Source organism: Oncorhynchus gorbuscha, linkage group LG01 (genome assembly GCF_021184085.1).
Source record: "Oncorhynchus gorbuscha isolate QuinsamMale2020 ecotype Even-year linkage group LG01, OgorEven_v1.0, whole genome shotgun sequence".
NCBI classification, from domain to species: domain Eukaryota; kingdom Metazoa; phylum Chordata; class Actinopteri; order Salmoniformes; family Salmonidae; genus Oncorhynchus; species Oncorhynchus gorbuscha.
This window is the reverse complement of record NC_060173.1, coordinates 102,488,408-102,512,235: the sequence shown is the minus strand read 5'-3', so window position 1 is coordinate 102,512,235 and position 23,828 is coordinate 102,488,408. Positions and strand designations below refer to the sequence as shown.

General features: G+C 51.4%; 1 protein-coding gene across 2 annotated transcripts in view; it reads right to left on the bottom strand.

Moving 5' to 3' along the window:
* The window catches only part of LOC124047576 (zinc finger protein GLI2-like), a 161,759-nt gene that overhangs the window by 122,509 nt on the left and 15,422 nt on the right, over positions 1-23,828 (bottom strand). For both annotated transcript variants that reach the window (XM_046367897.1, XM_046367888.1), the window contains exon 2: positions 20,116-20,257. In XM_046367897.1, coding sequence (XP_046223853.1) covers positions 20,116-20,230 — 115 coding nt within the window. In that variant the 5' untranslated portion in view covers positions 20,231-20,257. The remainder of the gene's footprint in view (positions 1-20,115; positions 20,258-23,828) is intronic.

The following is a 23,828-nucleotide window of genomic DNA, read 5'->3' as shown; positions in this document are numbered from 1 at the left end:
ATAGGACCAGACCAGTGGAAGTGGAACTGGCTTCAAGTTGAGTTTGAGGGCTCTAAAGGATCCATATATATATATATAGAGAGAGAGAGAGAGAGAGAGAGAGAGAGAGAGAGAGAGAGAGAGAGAGAGAGAGAGAGAGAGAGAGAGAGAGAGAGAGAGAGAGAGAGAGAGAGAGAGAGAGAGAGAGAGTGTCATGTTTGTCATTTATTATCATGTCTTGTCCCTGTGCTCCCCATGCTATTCGTTTCCCTCTGCTGGTCTTATTTGGTTCTTTCCCTCCTATCCCTCTCTCTCCCCCTCCCTCTCTCACTCTCTCGCTCTCTCTTCTCTCTGTCGTTCCGTTCCTGCTCCCAGCTGTTCCTATTCCCCTAATCATCATTTAGTCTTCCCACACCTGTTCCCGATCCTTTCCCCTGATTAGATTCCCTATTTATTCCTTTGTAATCCGTTCCTGTTCCGTCGGTTCCTTGTTTTGTATTCCATGCTGTAATTGCGTTTCGCCCTGTCCTGTCGTGTTTTTGCCGTGATTGTGTATCACCCTGTCCTGTCGTGTTTTGTGCCTTCTTCAGACGCTGCGTGTGAGCAGGTGTCTCAGTTGACTACGGCCTGCGCCTACCCGAAGCGACCTGCAGTCTGTGGCCGCTTCTCCAGTTGTTTTCCCCTCTACTATCTAGAGGATTTCAGTTATTCGGTTTTGAGCATTAATAAACTCTGTTTCTGTTAAGTCGCGTTTGGGTCCTCCTTCACCTGCATAACAGAAGGAACCGACCAAAGAATGGACCCAGCGACTTCTGACGCTCGTTACACTGCCGTCGAGATCCAAGGAGCCATGCTCGGCAGACACGAGCAGGAATTGTCCGCTGCTCGCCAGGCCGTGGAAAACCTGGCTGCTCAGGTTTCCGACCTCTCTGGACAGTTCCAGAGTCTACGTCTCGTGCCACCTGTTACTTCCTGGCCTGCCGAGCCTCCAGAACCTAGGGTTAATAACCCACCTTGCTACTCCGGGCAGCCCACTGAGTGCCGCTCCTTTCTCACGCAGTGTGAGATTGTGTTCTCTCTCCAACCCCACACATACTCTAGAGAGAGAGCTCGGGTTGCTTACGTCATTTCACTCCTTACTGGCCGGGCTCGAGAATGGGGCACAGCTATCTGGGAGGCAAGGGCTGATTGCTCTAACAGATTCCAGAACTTTAAAGAGGAGATGATTCGGGTTTTTGACCGTTCAGTTTTTGGTGAGGAGGCTTCTAGGGCCCTGGCTTCCTTATGCCAAGGTGAACGGTCCATAACGGATTATTCCATTGAGTTTCGCACTCTTGCTGCCTCTAGTGAGTGGAACGAGCCGGCGCTGCTCGCTCGTTTTCTGGAGGGACTCCACGCAGCGGTTAAGGATGAGATTCTTTCCCGGGAGGTTCCTTCAGATGTGGACTCTTTGATTGCTCTCGCCATCCGCATAGAACGACGGGTAGATCTTCGTCACCGGGCTCGTGGAAGAGAGCTCGCATCAACGGTGTTTCCCTGCTCCGCATCGCAACCATCTCCCTCCTCTGGCTTTGAGACTGAGCCCATGCAGCTGGGAGGGATTCGCATCTCGAATAAGGAGAGGGAACAGAGGATCACCAACCGCCTGTGCCTCTATTGCGGAGTTGCTGGACATTTTGTTATTTCATGTCCAGTAAGAGGCCAGAGCCCATCAGTAAGCGGAGGGCTACTGGTGAGCGCTACTACTCAGGTCCCTTCATCTAGATCTTGTACTACTATGTCGGTCCATCTACGCTGGACCGGTTCGGGTGCTACATGCAGCGCCTTGATTGACTCTGGGGCTGAGGGTTGTTTCATGGACGAAGCATGGGTTCGGAAACATAACATTCCTTTCAGACCATTAGACAAGCCTACGCCCATGTTTGCCTTAGATGGTAGTCATCTTCCCAGTATCAAATTTGAGACACTACCTTTAACTCTCACAGTATCTGGTAACCACAGTGAGACTATTTCTTTTTTGATTTTCCGTTCACCGTTTACACCTGTTGTTTTGGGTCATCCCTGGCTAGTATGTCATAATCCTTCTATTAATTGGTCTAGTAATTCTATCCTATCCTGGAACGTTTCTTGTCATGTGAAGTGTTTAATGTCTGCCATCCCTCCCGTTTCTTCTCTCCCTACTTCTCAGGAGGAACCTGGCGATTTGACAGAAGTGCCGGAGGAGTATCATGATCTGCGCACGGTCTTCAGTCGGTCCCGAGCCAACTCCCTTCCTCCTCACCGGTCGTATGATTGTAGTATTGATCTCCTTCCAGGGACCACGCCTCCTCGAGGTAGACTATACTCTCTGTCGGCTCCCGAACGTAAGGCTCTCGAGGATTATTTGTCTGTGTCTCTTGACGCCGGTACCATAGTGCCTTCTTCTTCTCCGGCCGGGGCGGGGTTCTTTTTGTTAAGAAGAAGGACGGTACTCTGCGCCCCTGCGTGGATTATCGAGGGCTGAATGACATAACGGTTAAGAATCGTTATCCGCTTCCCCTTATGTCATCAGCCTTCGAGATTCTGCAGGGAGCCAGGTGCTTTACTAAGTTGGACCTTCGTAACGCTTACCATCTCGTGCGCATCAGAGAGGGGGACGAGTGGAAAACGGCGTTTAACACTCCGTTAGGGCATTTTGAGTACCGGGTTCTGCCGTTCGGTCTCGCCAATGCGCCAGCTGTTTTTCAGGCATTAGTTAATGATGTTCTGAGAGACATGCTGAACATTTTTGTTTTTGTCTATCTTGACGATATCCTGATTTTTTCTCCGTCACTCGAGATTCATGTTCAGCACGTTCGACGTGTTCTACAGCGCCTTTTAGAGAATTGTCTCTACGTAAAGGCTGAGAAGTGCTCTTTTCATGTCTCCTCCGTTACTTTTCTCGGTTCCGTTATTTCCGCTGAAGGCATTCAGATGGATTCCGCTAAGGTCCAAGCTGTCAGTGATTGGCCCGTTCCAAGGTCACGTGTCGAGTTGCAGCGCTTTTTAGGTTTCGCTAATTTCTATCGGCGTTTCATTCGTAATTTCGGTCAAGTTGCTGCCCCTCTCACAGCTCTTACTTCTGTCAAGACGTGTTTTAAGTGGTCCGGTTCCGCCCAGGGAGCTTTTGATCTTCTAAAAGAACGTTTTACGTCCGCTCCTATCCTCGTTACTCCTGACGTCACTAGACAATTCATTGTCGAGGTTGACGCTTCAGAGGTAGGCGTGGGAGCCATTCTATCCCAGCGCTTCCAGTCTGACGATAAGGTTCATCCTTGCGCTTATTTTTCTCATCGCCTGTCGCCATCTGAGCGCAACTATGATGTGGGTAACCGTGAACTGCTCGCCATCCGCTTAGCCCTAGGCGAATGGCGACAGTGGTTGGAGGGGGCGACCGTTCCTTTTGTCGTTTGGACAGACCATAAGAACCTTGAGTACATCCGTTCTGCCAAACGACTTAATGCCCGTCAAGCTCGTTGGGCGTTGTTTTTCGCTCGTTTCGAGTTTGTGATTTCTTACCGTCCGGGTAGCAAGAACACCAAGCCTGATGCCTTATCCCGTCTGTTTAGTTCTTCTGTGGCTTCTACTGATCTCGAGGGGATTCTTCCTTATGGGCGTGTTGTCGGGTTGACAGTCTGGGGAATTGAAAGACAGGTTAAGCAAGCACTCACGCACACTGCGTCGCCGCGCGCTTGTCCTAGTAACCTCCTTTTCGTTCCTGTTTCCACTCGTCTGGCTGTTCTTCAGTGGGCTCACTCTGCCAAGTTAGCTGGTCATCCCGGTGTTCGAGGCACTCTTGCGTCTATTCGCCAGCGCTTTTGGTGGCCGACTCAGGAGCGTGACACGCGCCGTTTCGTGGCTGCGTGTTCAGACTGCGCGCAGAAGAAGTCTGGTAATTTTTTTCTGCTTCTGCTCCTGGTCTTGCTGGGTCTCAGTCTGTTCCCTGCCATCGCATCTCTCCTGTTCTTGTCCCTGCCCTTGCTGTGTCTCAGTCTGTCCCTAGTTCTCATTTTTTTTTTAGAGTAGTACCCTAGTTTCCCTTTTTATCGTTTTTCGTTACGGTCCTGAGGAGAGGAGTTGGGTTCTTTCTCGGGACGTGCTGGACCGTTTGATCTATGATTTCCTCCGTTGCTGCCAGTGTTCCTCCTCGAGAGCGCCAGGAGGCGCTCGGTGAGTGGGGGGTACTGTCATGTTTGTCATTTATTATCATGTCTTGTCCCTGTGCTCCCCATGCTATTCGTTTCCCTCTGCTGGTCTTATTTGGTTCTTTCCCTCCTATCCCTCTCTCTCCCCCTCCCTCTCTCACTCTCTCGCTCTCTCTTCTCTCTGTCGTTCCGTTCCTGCTCCCAGCTGTTCCTATTCCCCTAATCATCATTTAGTCTTCCCACACCTGTTCCCGATCCTTTCCCTGATTAGATTCCCTATTTATTCCTTTGTAATCCGTTCCTGTTCCGTCGGTTCCTTGTTTTGTATTCCATGCTGTAATTGCGTTTCGCCCTGTCCTGTCGTGTTTTTGCCGTGATTGTGTATCACCCTGTCCTGTCGTGTTTTGTGCCTTCTTCAGACGCTGCGTGTGAGCAGGTGTCTCAGTTGACTACGGCCTGCGCCTACCCGAAGCGACCTGCAGTCTGTGGCCGCTTCTCCAGTTGTTTTCCCCTCTACTATCTAGAGGATTTCAGTTATTCGGTTTTGAGCATTAATAAACTCTGTTTCTGTTAAGTCGCGTTTGGGTCCTCCTTCACCTGCATAACAGAGAGAGATTCCATGCCCATGGATCAGATTCGGGGTCAGATCTGACGGGAGTCCATTATGACTATAACACAAACACCAGACCAGAGTTCCAACAAACCACATTATTGTGGCAGCTGGGGTGTAATAGTGTAATGGAATGACTTAATATACGCTTATGAATATCTGATCTAGATGTAGAGTCAGGGGCATGTATAAGTATAAAGACATGTATTGAGCTGATTGCCCAGGACAGACTCTGTAGGAATTTTCAAACATTAGATATTAAATATAACCTATTTACTGTAAAATAAGACCAAGTTATAGGAGGATCTATATAGTTTAACAGAAGCTGACCATAACAATAAAATGGAAGTCCCTTCCGCTCTATAATGATATATGTCTCTGTCTTATTCAGGTATAAAAAACAATAGTCAGTTCCTGTTAGTGTGTGGAGGATCGGATCGCCCCGAGAGGAAAGCAGAATTGGGCCGAGCCAGTCAATAGCTTCACCTTCCTGCAAAACATGAGGTCTTCTCATGTATATGGTCAGTTAAGTCATTACTGATACGATGTTGTGATTGTGAAATACTGTACATGGCACTGGATACAGCTGGTCATTTCTTTCCCAACATGACAATCTACTGGGGATATGAAATAAATCAATATATTCAGGGCTTCTCAGCTGTGTGTGTCATGCTGTTTTCTAAGTAGTAGGTCCAGGCGAGGTGATGTCTTGTGCAACACATATACCAGAACTATTTATCTTTTGCACTGCCTTGTCTACTCTTCTTTAAGACATGGGGAATGAATACTGAGGCACTTATCCACATGTTGTGGAGTTAGAGCAATGTTATAAATATCTTCAAAAGTACTTCTGCCTACACAGAATATTCCACTCATGAGGATATTTATTCTTGAATCAGTTTAAAACACAGGTGGAGGGCCATGGAGTTAGTTAAACATATGAGGGAGTCACTGTGAGTCACAAATCCCCTATTCTCACCCTGCCATTCACGGGCCCACAGAACCACAACAGTGCAAGGGCCTTATTTAGAGCAGAAATCCCTGTCTCTCTTCTCAGGAAGATTAGTGGATGTCCCTTTGGCGTGTTCCTGCCTATGAACAACTTTTTCTTTCTTTTTCTGGTCACATTTTTCTCTGACATGAACTCCAAAGCACCTTCCCCAGAGCAGAGCAGCCCAGGGACGAGGAGAGAGGCGTGGTGGAAAGAGACACTTCACACACCCTTCTAATCCCCTATCACCTCTCGGAACCCCTCTTACCTTGACCATTACTCACTTACCCTCGCTACGGAGACCACGGCTTCTGTGATTAACACGCTGCTCTGTCCATATCACCAACTCGCCACTCTCTTAAAACAATTAATTACACTGCACGCGCCTGCTCCATCCATCTAGTGTAGTCACCAGTCACACAGAGTTTAGGCTCGGTGTAACACCATATCTGTGCATAAGGAGCATAAGGAGTGGGGGAGCAGGAGAGAGGTGTGGGGGGTGGGGCACAAGGCACAATAGCGGTATATTGGACTTAGATTTGTGAATGTCTCCATTTGAACAAAACTACAATCTGAGGTGTTAGATAAAGACACATGTGAAACATCATGAAATCATGCGATTTTCTGTAAGGGAAAGATCACAAACATTACGATTCAGCTTAGAGATCTGCTTTGAAATACTGAGGTGTTTACTGTCCTATACTAGGAACCTGATCTGGCTATTTACAACCAGAGAGACAGACCAATAAACCCTACAGACTGAGGTTTGTGTTGCTGTGTGCTACAGCCTATACCAGAACACACACAGAGACACACACACACGCACGCACGCACACACGCGCACGCACACACGCACACGCACACGCACACGCACACGCACACACACACACACACACACACACACACACACACACACACACACACACACACACACACACACACACACACACACACACACACACCAGCCTGCAAGAGAGATGCGGGCTGTCACTGAGACTGCGGGTGCCCATTTAAAATCATTAACAAGGCCCAGCTAGAGAAACAGCCTGATGCATATCAAGGAACAGGTGGAGTCATGCCAAGCCAACAACATCTTTCCCCGTCTGGCCATGGGCCCCGTCCCCGTCTAGCCACGGCCCCTTCCCCGTCTAGCCACGGCCCGGCCCAATACCAGCCACGGCCCCGTCTAGCCACGGCCCAGTCCCCGTCTAGCCACGGCCCCGTCCCCGTCTAGCCACGGCCCTGTCCCCGTCTAGCCACGGCCCCGTCCCCGTCTAGCCACGGCCCCTTCCCCGTCTAGCCACGGCCCGGCCCAATACCAGCCACGGCCCCGTCTAGCCACGGCCCAGTCCCCGTCTAGCCACGGCCCCGTCCCCGTCTAGCCACGGCCCCGTCCCCGTCTAACCACGGCCCCTTCCCCATCTAGCCTGGGCCCCTTCCCCATCTAGCCACGGCCCCGTCCCCGTCAAGCCACGGCCCCTGCCCCATCTAGCCACGGCCCGTCCCCGTCCCCGTCTAGCCACGGCCCCGTCCCCGTCTAGCCACGGCCCCGCCCCCGTCTAGCCACGGCCCCTGTCCCCGTCTAGCCACGGCCCCGTCCCCGTCTAGCCACGGCGCCGTCCCCATCTAGCCACGGCCCCTTCCCCATCTAGCCACGGCCCCTTCCCCATCTAGCCACGGCCCCTTCCCCATCTAGCCACGGCCCCGTCCCCATCTAGCCACGGCCCCTTCCCCATCTAGCCACGGTCCCGTCCCCATCTAGCCACGGCCCCTTCCCCATCTAGCCACGGCCCCGTCCCCATCTAGCCACGGCCCCTTCCCCATCTAGCCACGGCCCCTTCCCCATCTAGCCACGGCCCCTTCCCCATCTAGCCACGGCCCCGTCCCCATCTAGCCATGGCCCTTTTCCCATCTAGCCACGGCCGCTTCCCCATCTAGTCCCGTGCCCGTCTGGCCCCGTCCCCATCTAGCCATGGCCCCTTCCCCGTCTAGCCACGGCCCCCCCGTCCCCGTGCCACGGCCCCGTCCCCATCTAGCCACGGCCCGTCCCCGTCTAGCCACGGCCCCGCCCCCATCTAGCCACTGCCCCGTCCCATTCTAGCCACGGCCCCGTCCCAATCTAGCCACGGCCCCGTCCCCGTCCCCATCCCACCACGGCCGCTTCCCCGTTTAGCCCCGTGCCCGTCTGGCCCCGTCCCCGTCTAGCCACGGCCCCTTCCCCGTCTAGCCACGGCCCCGTCCCCATCTAGCCACGGTCCCGTCCCCGTCTAGCCACAGCGCCGTCCCCATCTAGCCACGGCCCCTTCCCCATCTAGCCACGGCCCCTTCCCCATCTAGCCACGGTCCCGTCCCCATCTAGCAACGGCCCCTTCCCCATCTAGCCACGGCTCTGTCCCAATCTAGCCACGGCCCCTGTCCCTGTCCCCATCTAGCCACGGCCGCTTCCCCGTCTAGCCCCGTGCCTGTCTGGACCCGTCCCCATCTAGCCACAGCCCCCTGTCTAGCCACGGCCCCTGTCTGGCCCCATCCCCGTCTAGCCCCAACCCCCTGTCTAGCCACGGCCCCGCCCCCGTCTAGCCACGGCTCTGTCCCAATCTAGCCACGGCCCCTGTCCCTGTCCCCATCTAGCCACGGCCGCTTCCCCGTCTAGCCCCGTGCCTGTCTGGACCCGTCCCCATCTAGCCACAGCCCCTTCCCCGTCTAGCCACGGCCCCTGTCCCCGTCTAGCCACGGCCCCGTCCCCATCTAGCCACGGCCCCGTCCCCGTATAGCCACGGCCCCGTCCCCGTCTAGCCACGGCCCCGTCTAGCCACGGCCCCTTCCCCGTCTAGCCACGGCCCCGTCCCGATCTAGCCACGGCCCGTCCCAATCTAGCCACGGCCCCGTCCCCGTCCCCATCCCGCCACGGCCGCTTCCCAGTCTAGCCACGGCCCCGTCCCCGTCTAGCCCCCGTGCCCGTCTGGCCCCGTCCCCGTCTAGCCACGGCCCCGCCCTGTCTAGCCACGGCCCCATCCCCGTCTAGCCACGGCCCCGTCCCAATCTAGCCACGGCCCCGTCCCCGTCCCCATCTAGCCACGGCCGCTTCACACACACGCGCACGCACGCACGCACGCACGCACGCACGCACGCACGCACGCACGCACACACACACACACACACACACACACACACACACACCAGCCTGCAAGAGAGATGCGGGCTGTCACTGAGACTGCGGGTGCCCATTTAAAATCATTAACAAGGCCCAGCTAGAGAAACAGCCTGATGCATATCAAGGAACAGGTGGAGTCATGCCAAGCCAACAACATCCTTCCCCGTCTGGCCACGGGCCCCGTCCCCGTCTAGCCACTGCCCCTTCCCCGTCTAGCCACGGCCCGGCCCCGTCCAGCCACGGCCCCGTCTAGCCACGTCCCAGTCCCCGTCTAGCCACGGCCCCATCCCCGTCTAGCCACGGCCCCGTTCCCGTCTAACCACGGCCCCTTCCCCATCTAGCCTGGGCCCCTTCCCCATCTAGCCACGGCCCCGTCCCCGTCGAGCCACGGCCCCTGCCCCATCTAGCCACGGCCCGTCCCGTCCCCGTCCCCGTCTAGCCACGGCCCCGGCCCCGTCTAGCCACGGCCCCGCCCCCGTCTAGCCACGGCCCCTGTCCCCGTCTAGCCACGGCCCCGTCCCCTTCTAGCCACGGCCCGTCCCCGTCTAGCCACGGCGCTGTCCCCATCTAGCCACGGCCCCTTCCCCATCTAGCCACGGCCCCGTCCCCATCTAGCCACGGCCCCTTCCCCGTCTAGCCACGGCCCCGTCCCCGTCTAGCCACGGCCCCGTCCCCGTCTAGCCACGGCACCGTCCCCATCTAGCCACGGCCCCTTCCCCATCTAGCCACGGCCCCTTCCCCATCTAGCCACGGCCCCTTCCCCATCTAGCCACGGCCCCGTCCCCATCTAGCCACGGCCCCTGCCCCATCTAGCCACGGCCCGTCCCCGTCCCCGTCTAGCCACGGCCCCGTCCCCGTCTAGCCACGGCCCCGGCCCCGTCTAGCCACGGCCCCTGTCCCCGTCTAGCCACGGCCCCGTCCCCTTCTAGCCATGGCCCGTCCCCGTCTAGCCACGGCGCTGTCCCCATCTAGCCACGGCGCCTTCCCCATCTAGCCACGGCCCCGTCCCCATCTAGCCACGGCCCCTTCCCCATCTAGCCACGGCCCCGTCCCCGTCTAGCCACGGCCCCGTCTAGCCACGGCACCGTCCCCATCTAGCCACGGCACCGTCCCCATCTAGCCACGGCCCCTTCCCCATCTAGCCACGGCCTCTTCCCCATCTAGCCACGGCCCCGTCCCCATCTAGCCACGGCCCCTTCCCCATCTAGCCACGGCCGCTTCCCCGTCTAGCCCCGTGCCCGTCTGGCCCCGTCCCCATCTAGCCATGGCCCCTTCCCCGTCTAGCCACGGCCCCGTCCCCGTCTAGCCACGGCCCCGTCCCCATCTAGCCACGGCCCGTCCCCGTCTAGCCACGGCCCCGCCCCCATCTAGCCACTGCCCCGTCCCATTCTAGCCACGGCCCCGTCCCAATCTAGCCACGGCCCGTCCCCGTCCCCTTCCCGCCACGGCCGCTTCCCCGTCTAGCCACGGCCCCGTCCCCGTCTAGCCCGTGCCCGTCTGGCCCCATCCCCATCTAGCCATGGCCCCTTCCCCGTCTAGCCACGGCCCCGTCCCTGTCTAGCCACGGCCCCGTCCCCATCTAGCCATGGCCCCGTCCCCGGCTAGCCACGGCCCCGCCCCCATCTAGCCACTGCCACGTCCCATTCTAGCCACGGCCCCGTCCCCGTCCCCATCCCGCCACGGCCGCTTCCCCGTCTAGCCACGCCCCGTCCCCGTCTAGCCACGTGCCCGTCTGGCCCCGTCCCCGTCCCACGGCCCCGTCCCCGTCTAGCAACGGCCCCTTCCCCGTCTAGCCACGGCCCCTTCCCCATCTAGCCACGGCCCCTTCCCCATCTAGCCACGGCCCCGTCCCCATCTAGCCACGGCCCCTTCCCCATCTAGCCACGGCCCCATCCCCGTCTAGCCCCAACCCCTGTCTAGCCACGGCCCCGCCCCGTCTAGCCACGGCCCCGTCCCCATCTAGCCACGGCTCCGTCCCAATCTAGCCACGGCCCCGTCCCCGTCCCCATCTAGCCACGGTCGCTTCCCTGTCTAGCCCCGTGCCTGTCTGGACCCGTCCCCATCTAGCCACAGCCCCTTCCCCGTCTAGCCACGGCCCCTTCCCCGTCTAGCCACGGCCCCATCCCAATCTAGCCACGGCCCCGTTACAATCTAGCCACGGCCCCGTCCCCATCCCGCCATGGCCACTTCCCCGTCTAGCCACGGCCCCGTCCCCGTCTAGCCCCGTGCCCGTCTGGCCCCGTCCCCGTCTAGCCACGGCCCCGTCCTCGTCTAGCCACGGCCCCGCCCTGTCTAGCCACGGCCCCATCCCCGTCTAGCCACGGCCCTGTCCCAATTTGGCCACGGCCCCGTCCCCATCTAGCCACGGCCACTTCCCCGTCTAGCCCCGTGCCCGTCTGGCCCCGTCTCCATCTAGCCACAGCCCCTTCCCCGTCTAGCCACGGCCCCTTCCCCGTCTAGCCACGGCCCCGTCCCCGTCTAGCCACGGCCCCGTCCCCATCTAGCCACGGCCGCTTCCCCGTCTAGCCCCATGCCCGTCTGGCCCCGTCTCCATCTAGCCACGGCCCCTTCCCCGTCTATCCACGGCCCCTTCCCCGTCTAGCCACGGCCCCGTCCCCGTCTAGCCACGGCCCGTCCCCGTCTAGCCACGGCCCCTTCCCTGTCTAGCCACGGCCCCGTCTAGCCACGGCCCCGTCCCCGTCTAACCCCGGCCCCGCCCCCGTCTAGCCACGGCCCCGTCCCCATCTAGCCACGGCTCCGTCCCAATCTAGCCACGGCCCCGTCCCCGTCCCCATCTAGCCACGGTCGCTTCCCCGTCTAGCCCCGTGCCTGTCTGGACCCGTCCCCATCTAGCCACAGCCCCTTCCCCGTCTAGCCACGGCCCCTTCCCCGTCTAGCCACGGCCCCATCCCAATCTAGCCACGGCCCCGTCCCAATCTAGCCACGGCCCCGTTCCCGTCCCCATCCCGCCATGGCCGCTTCCCCGTCTAGCCACGGCCCCGTCCCCGTCTAGCCACGGCCCCGTCCCCGTCTAGCCACGGCCCCGTCCCCATCTAGCCATGGCCCCGTCCCCGGCTAGCCACGGCCCCGCCCCCATCTAGCCACTGCCACGTCCCATTCTAGCCACGGCCCCGTCCCCGTCCCCATCCCGCCACGGCCGCTTCACCGTCTAGCCACGCCCCGTCCCGTCTAGCCACGTGCCCGTCTGGCCCCGTCCCCGTCTAGCCACGGCCCCGTCCCCGTCTAGCAACGGCCCCTTCCCCGTCTAGCGACGGCCCCTTCCCCATCTAGCCACGGCCCCTTCCCCATCTAGCCACGGCCCCGTCCCCATCTAGCCACGGCCCCTTCCCCATCTAGCCACGGCCCCATCCCCGTCTAGCCCCAACCCCCTGTCTAGCCACGGCCCCGCCCCCGTCTAGCCACGGCCCCGTCCCCATCTAGCCACGGCTCCGTCCCAATCTAGCCACGGCCCCGTCCCCGTCCCCATCTAGCCACGGTCGCTTCCCTGTCTAGCCCCGTGCCTGTCTGGACCCGTCCCCATCTAGCCACAGCCCCTTCCCCGTCTAGCCACGGCCCCTTCCCCGTCTAGCCACGGCCCCATCCCAATCTAGCCACGGCCCCGTTACAATCTAGCCACGGCCCCGTCCCCATCCCGCCATGGCCACTTCCCCGTCTAGCCACGGCCCCGTCCCGTCTAGCCCCGTGCCCGTCTGTCCCCGTCCCCGTCTAGCCACGGCCCCGTCCTCGTCTAGCCACGGCCCCGCCCTGTCTAGCCACGGCCCCATCCCCGTCTAGCCACGGCCCTGTCCCAATTTGGCCACGGCCCGTCCCCATCTAGCCACGGCCACTTCCCCGTCTAGCCCCGTGCCCGTCTGGCCCCGTCTCCATCTAGCCACAGCCCCTTCCCCGTCTAGCCACGGCCCCTTCCCCGTCTAGCCACGGCCCCGTCCCCGTCTAGCCACGGCCCCGTCCCCGTCCCCATCTAGCCACGGCCGCTTCCCCGTCTAGCCCCATGCCCGTCTGGCCCCGTCTCCATCTAGCCACGGCCCCTTCCCCGTCTATCCACGGCCCCTTCCCCGTCTAGCCACGGCCCCATCCCCGTCTAGCCACGGCCCCTTCCCTGTCTAGCCACGGCCCCCCTGTCTAGCCACGGCCCCGTCCCCGTCTAACCCCGGCCCCGCCCCGTCTAGCCACGGCCCCGTCCCCATCTAGCCACGGCTCCGTCCCAATCTAGCCACGGCCCCGTCCCCATCTAGCCACGGTCGCTTCCCCGTCTAGCCCCGTGCCTGTCTGGACCCGTCCCCATCTAGCCACAGCCCCTTCCCCGTCTAGCCACGGCCCCTTCCCCGTCTAGCCACGGCCCCATCCCAATCTAGCCACGGCCCCGTCCCAATCTAGCCACGGCCCCGTCCCCGTCCCCATCCCGCCATGGCCGCTTCCCCGTCTAGCCACGGCCCCGTCCCCGTCTAGCCACGGCCCCGTCCTCGTCTAGCCACGGCCCGCCCTGTCTAGCCACGGCCCCATCCCCGTCTAGCCACGGCCCTGTCCCAATCTAGCCACGGCCCCGTCCCCATCTAGCCACGGCCACTTCCCCGTCTAGCCCCGTGCCCGTCTGGCCCCGTCTCCATCTAGCCACGGCCCCTTCCCCGTCTAGCCACGGCCCCTTCCCCGTCTAGCCACGGCCCCGTCCCCGTCTAGCCACGGCCCCGTCCCCATCTAGCCACGGCCGCTTCCCCGTCTAGCCCCGTGCCCGTCTGGCCCCGTCTCCATCTAGCCACGGCCCCTTCCCCGTCTAGCCACGGCCCCTTCCCCGTCTAGCCACGGCCCCGTCCCCGTCTAGCCACGGCCCCGTCCCCGTCTAGCCACGGCCCCGTCCCCGTCTAGCCACGGCCCGTCCCCGTCTAGCCACGGCCCCGTCCCCGTCCCCGTCTAGCCACGGCCCCTTCCCTGTCTAGCCACGGCCCCGTCTAGCCACGGCCCCGTCCCCGTCTAACCACGGCCCCGTCCCCGTCTAACCACGGCCCCATCCCCATCTAGCCACGCCCCGTCCCCGTCTAGCCATGGCCTCTTGCACTAAGAGCTATAAAGGCCAGACATACTTCCATTATGGATTAAGAATCATGGACTCAAATGTAACTGGTCAAGTCTCCATGTCTCCATGAAACCTAACTGAAATGGAGTTTTGTTCGTAAGACGCTGATGTTCTAACTGCCAATGAGTCTAGACCAGGCCGGCGAAGAGAAAAAACATAGCTTGTAGAACTTTATTCATTTGAAATGACTTGGATGTTTTACCAGTATATCTTATACAAACATTTGAGTGCTTTTCTTAGCACTTTCACTGAGAATGGTCTGACGATGCTTCAGTTAGTTAGCCTTTGACTTTACAGTAGTTTTCAATAGAGTTGAGTGAATGAGGCCATTCGTTTGGGCTACTTTGAGAAATGTACTAAGAATAAAACACTGTCATATTGATTTATTCACGCTATGCCCTATATTCATATTCCTGTTATGATCTGCATGTTAATTGCAGAATCAGTGAAAAGGTGTCGATAAGAAGATAAAAAACTAGGGCTATAACTATGTAACCAAGTCAGTATGGCTGTAAATGTTCTACTTTCACTGTTGCCAATGAGTGAATAGAGAATGTATGGTGATTATAGTTGGTTGAGGGCAGGCCACCAAGCCCTTCATTAAACAGTAAAAATATCCCACTGATAAGTTCTATTAAGGTTTCAGTGGTGGGCCCTTGCTAGATGTCTTTGTGCATCTCAGAAGGAAGGACCGCAGAACCGCTCCACTATGCAGTTCTAACTTATTTATAACGGTGAACCTCTGGAGCCAAGAACAAGGTCCTCAGACCTCGTTATGAGGAGTTGTCATCACACATATAATCACTGATGAAAACAGGAGGTCTCATTTTTTATATATGAGAGGGTCTGCCTCTCTCTCTCTTGCTCTCCCTCTCTCTCTCTCTCTCTCTCTCTCTCTCTCTCTCTCTCTCTCTCTCTCTCTCTCTTTCTCTCTCTCTTGCTCTCCCTCTCTCTCTCTCTCTTCAATTCTATTTCAATTTCAATTCTATTTACATTTAAGGGGATTTATTGGCATGGGAAACATATGTTTACATTGCCAAAGCAAGTGAAATAGATAATAAACTAAAGTGAAATAAACAATAAAAAATGTACAGCAAAAAATACACTCACAAAAGTTCCAAAAGAATAAAGACATTTAAAATGTAATATTATGTCTATATACAGTGTTGTAATGATGTGCAACTAGTTAAAGTACAAAAGGGGAAAGAAATCAACATAAATGTAAGTTGTATATACAATGTTTGTTGTGCTTGTTCTTCACTTCACCTGTTCCTTCTGGCAACAGGTCACACATCTTGCTGCTGTGGAATTTCACCCAAAAGATGTGTGAGTTTATCAAAATTGGATTTGGTTTTTAATTCTTTGTGGATCTGTGTAATCTGAGGGAAATATGTATCTCTTATATGGTCATATATTTGTCAGGAGGTTAGGAAGAGCAGTTCAGTTTCCACCTCATTTTGTGGGCAGGGTGCACGTAGCCTGTCTTCTCTTGAGAGCCAGGTCTGCCTACGGCGGCCTTTCTCAATAGCAAGGCTATGCTCACTCTATACATAGTCAAAAATGTCATTAATTTAAAAAAATTTTTTTTAAATTAAAATTAATGGGTCAAATGCTAATTAATTACTTAAAAATCATACAATGTGATTTTCTGGATTTTTTTTGATTCCGTCTCTTATGGTTGAAGTGTACCTATGATAAGAATGACAGACCTCTACATGCTTTGTAAGTAGGAAAACCTGCAAAATCGGCAGTGTATCAAATACTTATTCTCCCCACTGTATATACAGTGCCTTGCGAAAGTATTCGGCCCCCTTGAACTTTGCGACCTTTTGCCACATTTCAGGCTTCAAACATAGAGATATAAAACTGTATTTTTTTGTGAAGAATCAACAACAAGTGGGACACAATCATGAAGTGGAACGACATTTATTGGATATTTCAAACTTTTTTAACAAATCAAAAACTGAAAAATTGGACGTGCAAAATTATTCAGCCCCCTTAAGTTAATACTTTGTAGCACCACATTTTGCTGCGATTACAGCTGTAAGTCGCTTGGGGTATGTCTCTATCAGTTTTGCACATCGAGAGACTGACATTTTTTCCCATTCCTCCTTGCAAAACAGCTCGAGCTCAGTGAGGTTGGATGGAGAGCATTTGTGAACAGCAGTTTTCAGTTCTTTCCACAGATTCTCGATTGGATTCAGGTCTGGACTTTGACTTGGCCATTCTAACACCTGGATATGTTTATTTTTGAATCATTCCATTGTAGATTTTGCTTTATGTTTTGGATCATTGTCTAGTTTGAAGACAAATCTTCGTCCCAGTCTCAGGTCATTTGCAGACTCCATGAGGTTTTCTTCCAGAATGGTCCTGTATTTGTCTCCATCCATCTTCCCATCAATTTTAACCATCTTCCCTGTCCCTGCTGAAGAAAAGCAGGCCCAAACCATGATGCTGCCACCACCATGTTTGACAGTAGGGATGGTGTGTTCAGGGTGATGAGCTGTGTTGCTTTTACACCAAACATAACGTTTTGCATTGTTGCCAAAAAGTTCAATTTTGGTTTCATCTGACCAGAGCACCTTCTTCCACATGTTTGGTGTGTCTCCCAGGTGGCTTGTGGTAAACTTTAAACAACACTTTTTATGGATATCTTTAAGAAATGTCTTTCTTCTTGCCACTCTTCCATAAAGGCCAGATTTGTGCAATATACGACTGATTGTTGTCCTATGGACAGAGTGTCCCACCTCAGCTGTAGATCTCTGCAGTTCATCCAGAGTGATCATGGGCCTCTTGGCTGCATCTCTGATCAGTCTTCTCCTTGTATGAGCTGAAAGTTTAGTTTTTCTGGATCTATGTCAGGTAATGCAAGGGGAAAAAATGGCATAGCACCCATTTTGGGAGGGGGTGTGGATGACCACACACTATAGCAGTCATGGTAGATTTGCAGTGGTCTGATACTCCTTCCATTTCAATATTATCGCTTGCACAGTGTTCCTTGGGATGTTTAAAGCTTGGGAAATCTTTTTGTATCCAAATTCGGCTTTAAACGTCTTCACAACAGTATCTCAGACCTGCCTGGTGTGTTCCTTGTTCTTCATGATGCTCTCTGTGCTTTTAACGGACCTCTGAGACTATCACAGTGCAGGTGCATTTATACGGAGACTTGATTACACACAGGTGGATTGTATTTATCATCATTAGTCATTTAGGTCAACATTGGATCATTCAGAGATCCTCACTGAACTTCTGGAGAGAGTTTGCTGCACTGAAAGTAAAGGGGCTGAATAATTTTGCACGCCCGAGTTTTTAGTTTTTGATTTGTTAAAAAAGTTTGAAATATCCAATAAATGTTGTTCCACTTCATGATTGTGTCCCACTTGTTGTTGATTCTTCACACAAAAATACAGTTTTATATCTTTATGTTTGAAGCCTGAAATGTGGCAAAAGGTCGCAAAGTTCAAGGGGGCCGAATACTTTCGCAAGGCACTGTATGTTGAAGAGGGTGGAGCTTAAGCTCTCTCTGTTTCACCCCACGGCCCTGTGGAAAGAAATGTGTGTGTTTTTTTGCCAATTTTAACCGCACACTTGTTGTTTGTGTACATAGATTTTATAATGTTGTATGTTTTTCCCCCAACACCACTTTCCATCAAGTTGTATAGCAGACCCTCATGCCAAATTGAGACAAAAGCCTTTAAAAAAAAATCAACAAAGCATGGAAGACTTTGCCTTTGTTTTGTTTGTTTGTCATTTAGGGTGTGCGTGGTAAATACGTGGACTGTCGTTACAGTCATTTGGTAAAAAGTAGATTTGACAATTGCTCAGTACAATGTTTTCATTGAGGAAATGTATGAGTCAGCTGTTAATGATAATGCAGAGGATTTTCCTAAGGCTGCTGTTGACGCATATCCCCCCCCGGTAGTTATTGGGGTCAAATTTGTCTCCACATTTGTGGATTGGGGTGATCAGTCCTTGGTTCCAAATATTGGGGAAGATGCCAGAGCTGAGGATGATGTTAAAGAGTTTAAGTACAGCCCATTGTTATTTGTGGTCTGTATATTTGATCATTTCATTGAGGATACCATAAGCCCCACAGGCCTTTTTAGATTGGGGGGTTTCTATTTTGTCCTGTAGTTCATTCACTGTAATTGGAGAATCCAGTGCGTTCTGGTAGTCTTTAAATCGAATCAAATCAAAGTTTATTTGTCACGTGCACCGAATACAACAGGTGTAGTAGACCTTACAGTGAAATGCTTACTTACAGGCTCTAACCAAAAGTGCAAAAAAGGTGTTAGGTGAACAACAGATAAGTAAAGAAATAAAACAACAGTAAAAAGACAGGCTACATACAGTGGCGAGGCTATAAAAGTAGCGAGGCTACATACAGACACCGGTTAGTCAGGCTGATTGAGGTAGTATGTACACGTAGATATAGTTAAAGTGACTATGCATATATGATGAACAGAGAGTAGCAGTAGCGTAAAAGAGGGGTTGGTGGGTGGTGGGATACAATGCAGATAACCCGGTTAGCCAATGTGTTGGAGCACTGGTTGATCGCCCAATTGAGGTAATATGTACATGAATGTATAGTATTTAGTAGTTTAGTAGTTGATTGTACAATTTATATTTGATCATGTTTGTGTTTGCTGTTTAGAACAAGCTGAGAGGTAAAATATACTGTTTAGGTTTTATAGGGAAGCTGAGAGGTAAAATATACTGTTTAGGTTTTATAGGGAAGCTGAGAGGTAAAATATACTGTTTAGATTTTATAGGGAAGCTGAGAGGTAAAATGTACTGTTTAGGTTTTCTACTGCCAAGTTTACACATTCACTATTGTAGTGACACCTTTTGTCCAGGAAATTGTCTAGAAGGGATTGAATTTGTTGTTGCCTAATTGTTTTCTTGTAGGATTACAATGTCTGTATTTCCAATTTCTTTGATGAAGTCTGGGTTCCTGCTCTTTAGGCCAAAGGCAGATGACCTAAGATCTTGTATATTCCAGGATGAGATAGTAAAAGCGTTGTGTTCCATATTGTCTAGTATTGTTTTGTGTGGTTTAGGCCTGGACCATCACAGTAGGTGTGAGCAGAGCATGTTGAGGTCGTAGGTCCTCTTGGCATGGGTTCTCTCTCTCTCTCTCTCTCTCTGACTCTTTCTCCCTCTTAGTTTCTTTCTTTCTCTCTCTCTCTCTCTCTCTTTTTTCTCCTCAGACCGGACTGACCCACTAAGGGTATCATCACATAAGAGTTGCCTGCGTGTTACTTTCCATTTCAGTCATAGGCTATGCAATTTTACTTACAACATAATTTACAACCATCATACTTCGTTTGTCTATGTGGGTTTGAAGAATTGCAAGTGTCCGATATAGGCCACAGTAGATTCCAAGACAATAAATATAATTGATATTTTTGGAAACAATCTTTGACCATTTCTTTGTAGAGGCGCCAGTGAGGACAGAGAGAAACGTCCTATTTTTCATGTATTTCTCTAAACAATTAATACACATATAGCTTTACTTATGGCAGGCCACCAAGCTTATCAATAAACATAACTAACCAATGCCACACTATCAGATAAAAGCTCATTAGCATATCAAAGGTACTTCCCGGTCCTCGCCGGTGTCAGAGGACTCTGATGCACTGTCGTCCACTCTTACCACAGACAGCTTTAGTAATTCATAACATTTATACTCAGGAGGTAAGAACAAGGTCTTTCAACCTCATTATAGTGTTTTTTCATCTCCCAGTCTCTGACATCTTTGAATCATGCAGTCCCTCGCCATCTATCTCTTTCATGTGCCACTGAGCGGGGGAATAAGCCCATATGAAAGCATACACCAACACAGACCACCGAAACAAAAACACGACTTAAAGTCAATATCTGAATAATTTTTTAATTCATGCATTTTACCTTCTGCACGATCAATTAAGTCAAGAAGTATTTTATATTGAAAATATTTTCAGTATGAGAGATACCGTATGACAGTGGGACTCCTATAATGTATTTGATGTGGGTATTAAAGACACTACTTTATGACTGGGAGCATTGCTATAGGGTACAGACAGAGAGTGGAGAGAGGGAAACATTGGGAGGTTTGGACTGGAGAGATGTAGTTGAAGGTGGTCATACCTCTGGTAACTGTAGTAGGAGACGGTTTCTTTGGCAAGTCTGAGAAGCTGCCTCCGTCCAGACCTGATCCTGTGTGCTCCTTCTTCTCAGTGGCTGTAAGGGCAGAGGTCTCCATGGTGGACAGCAGGGAGTCCGAGTCAACCTAGCGACACAGAGGGGGAAAAGGAAAGATTAAAGCAAAACATGTGTAAAGGCAATACAAATGTTGTTGACAAAGGATATTTTGGAATGAGGAGGTAGATTTTGTCACAACACACACACATACTCACTGGCTGTAGCAGTGCCCGAGTTGCCAACAGAGGGAGTTCTACAGATCATACACTCTGTATTACATTCCAGCACTATGTATAAAATATGAAATTAATAAGAAAGAACCTAAGAACTATTCAGTGTCCTGACATGAAGCAGACTTCTCTGAGATAATGCAGAGTGTTGCTGGTTGCCAGGCACTGTCTGGGGCACAGAGAAAGACACAAAAGGACGCATTATTTTACCATATTATATCATGTAGCGTGTCTGGTCACAGCCTCCTCTCTTACACAGTCAAACTAAATTTAGATATTTAACTTTTTGTCAGATAATAAAAACAGTATCCCTCAGAATATAGTCCACAAATAATACATGAATGTACTGTAACTACCATGTATATAGGCTACATAGTTGTAAGGCGTCACTCAATGTGAAAATGTACACTTAAATAGATACAGGTTTTTCAGTTGTTCAGTGTAATACGTTCCTAATGTCCTTCATAGTAAAAATGTGACACACTCAGCAGTCTGTCTTTTAGCCACTATGACATCATCATGACACCACATTCACATGCTTGTTTGAATGGCAGTAGACTTGGCAGCAAATGACTTGTTTGAGTTTGTGGAACCTAGATGATTATCTTTGGCTAAGTGCAAACAAGTAGCAGTCTAAAGCTAAGAGGGGAGGTCACTCCACACTCTCAAATTTAAAATCACATTTTATGAAGAGAAATTGTAGAAATAAGCAGGGTTTATGGCTGTGGAAGCTAGTGATGACCCACTGTCACTAGGCACTAGCTTGTTGTCATGGTTATCAATACTGGTTTTACCCCTTTTAATGTGTCAATATGAGGGTTTCATTGTTGACATTGTCTAATCTGACCTGTATGCACGGATTTGATTCATTGTGATTTATTGGTTGAATATATGTTTATTCATTATGATTTTATTCATCGTTATTTGCCACAAGTACAAACTCGGAAGGATAACTTGACTATTTTTCTGGTTAGGACGAATCTACTCTACACTCTTCAATGTAGTGAAACACTAAAACCAGCTCTACTGGAGTGTCAAAGTGAAGTGACATACAGTTTCCACACACTTGTTGACAGACGTGGGCACTTGGGAGTCAGAACTTTAAATGAATGCAACATAGACTATGTTTTACACTGTTTATATTGCTGAACTCATATACAAACATTTTCTCAATGACTTGACAAACAGCACTTGCATATAATTTCTGAATTAGGGAGTTCTCTGTCACGATTGACATTTTAACACCACAGGCCTTTAGGTATGGCATACACAGTATGTGCAGCATGTTGGTGTTCTAGAGACCAAATAGGACATTATCTCAACTGATTATACAATGTCTTTCCAATAATTAGTTTATATGCTACTGTAATACATTGATTAAATATGTTCTGTTTCTCTAGCCTTTTACACTAGCCACTATGAACAGTACTCACAGATCACTATCAAGTCATTCAATGTGTGCCCATGTGTGTGAAGCATCCTTTTAGGTTTCCTGTGGTCCTCCAACATCTTGTGTTCTATTGGAAGTATGGCGGACCAGTGGCCATTGGTATGACCCTTCAGAGATACTAGTCGCCTGTCCCGCTGCCCGTCCCTGTGCCAAGGTAAGCCGATTAAGAAGTGGGCAGCTAACCGGTTTAAAAGGCATCTGTTTATTTATTGTCTTGCCAAAAGCATATAAAAGTTGTTTTCCCTCTAGCCATCCTGTCACTGAGGCTGACAACGCATTCATAAGACATTTCCTTTTACGATCACAATCCAAAGCAGTAAGAAGTGTTTTATTATCTGCTTCAGCTGATTCCAACGGTTGTATGACATTGGCAACAAATTATATATATATATATTTTACAATCAAAGGCTCTTGGATCAACGAAGGTATGCCCAACCCTAGAGCACATAGTAAACCCTAAACATCAGTCTATCTGTCTTCCTAGTGACTTGACCCCTGAAGAAGAGAGAATGTCTTCTTGATAACATCATGTTTAATATGAACATCTGGCTTGCAACACATTAATAGCTGTTGTTTCCTGCTATAATTCAAGCAAAGTATTGTTTTTTTTACTACTAAAAACAAAAAGCTATGTTTAAAGTGATGAGGAAGCATTGGTCTGATGCCGAAAAAGAAAAGAAATTCACATGAGCACTACAATGTCTACTCTACCCATACTCTACCAAGGTTTTCCAGAACACAGCTTGACCTACCACAGTAGAGATATTTGTCTATTGTACTTCAAACAATGTGTATGCAGGTTGCTTAGGATTCAAACCTTCTCAAACAGCCTAATTCATACTCTTAGAGGTGCTCCCACAATAATGTGATTTGTACCACATAGAAGTTGAAGTATTGGATTCTTCACACACCACACGAATCCCATTCCAATACCATTTCAAGCTTTTTTTTAAAAATTATATGAAAGCAAGCTTCTTCTAGTAATATGGTGCCTGCTTGTATTTCCTTAAACCTTTATTTTAAAGATGCTGATGCTACAAAAAAATACATACAACCTAATGAAACTATTCAGATCATTTTTCCCCTCATCAATCTACATACCCCAGACCCATCCCTCTAGCTATGCTTTATGGAAGAATGTAACTTAGTTGGGTAGGATATATTGTCAACATTGAGTTGTGGTTCATATGGTACAGTCGTGTTGGCTTGTACCTACTGGCTAGTTGGCTAGCTAACTGGCTGTAATAGCAGCCAGGGATGTTTGCTAGCCTATTTGTTTGTGCTCGGATTTAGTTTACACAGATGACTTCAGCCATATGAAGATCTTTCCATAGCTAAATATACCTAGCTAGCTTCCTTTACTTGTAGCTTGCTTCTCATCCGACTGGTGTTAGCTGACTAGCTACAGCTGCTAGCCTGCTACAAGCCAGCTGCTGCTGTTGTTGTGCAGCAATTGAGTTTCTGCTCCTGGTTTTAGAACTCTGAGATTCGGCTGGAAAGATGTTAGTGTTGTCAGAAATGCAACAAAAATATAGCACATTGTTGGTTCTTAATGGACGGAAATTAGCACGCGAGAGCAATAAATTAGAGATGTAATAAAAACTGTTTCACCTACAAATATAGTCAATAATATAGTGTCCAATGGTCACTTTATGGACGCTATAGTCTCATTTCAATCTGAATTTGAGCTAGGCAGGCACAGAAAATACTCTGAAAACTCAATTGCCAACACCCTGTTAAACAATCCGGTATGTGTACTTCCAATCAAGTTGATTTGCCAAATGTCCTTGAAATTGGTGTCATATAGACTTAGATATGATGGTAGGGAGATTTACAATTTACACAAAATTTAACATCGCCCCCACAATAATCACAAATATATATTAAGCCCTGAGTTGTATATTAAACAGACACGAGCTTGTTCTGTTAAGTCCATTATTAAATATAAGTCCATTATTAAATATGTGGGGCTTGGATCT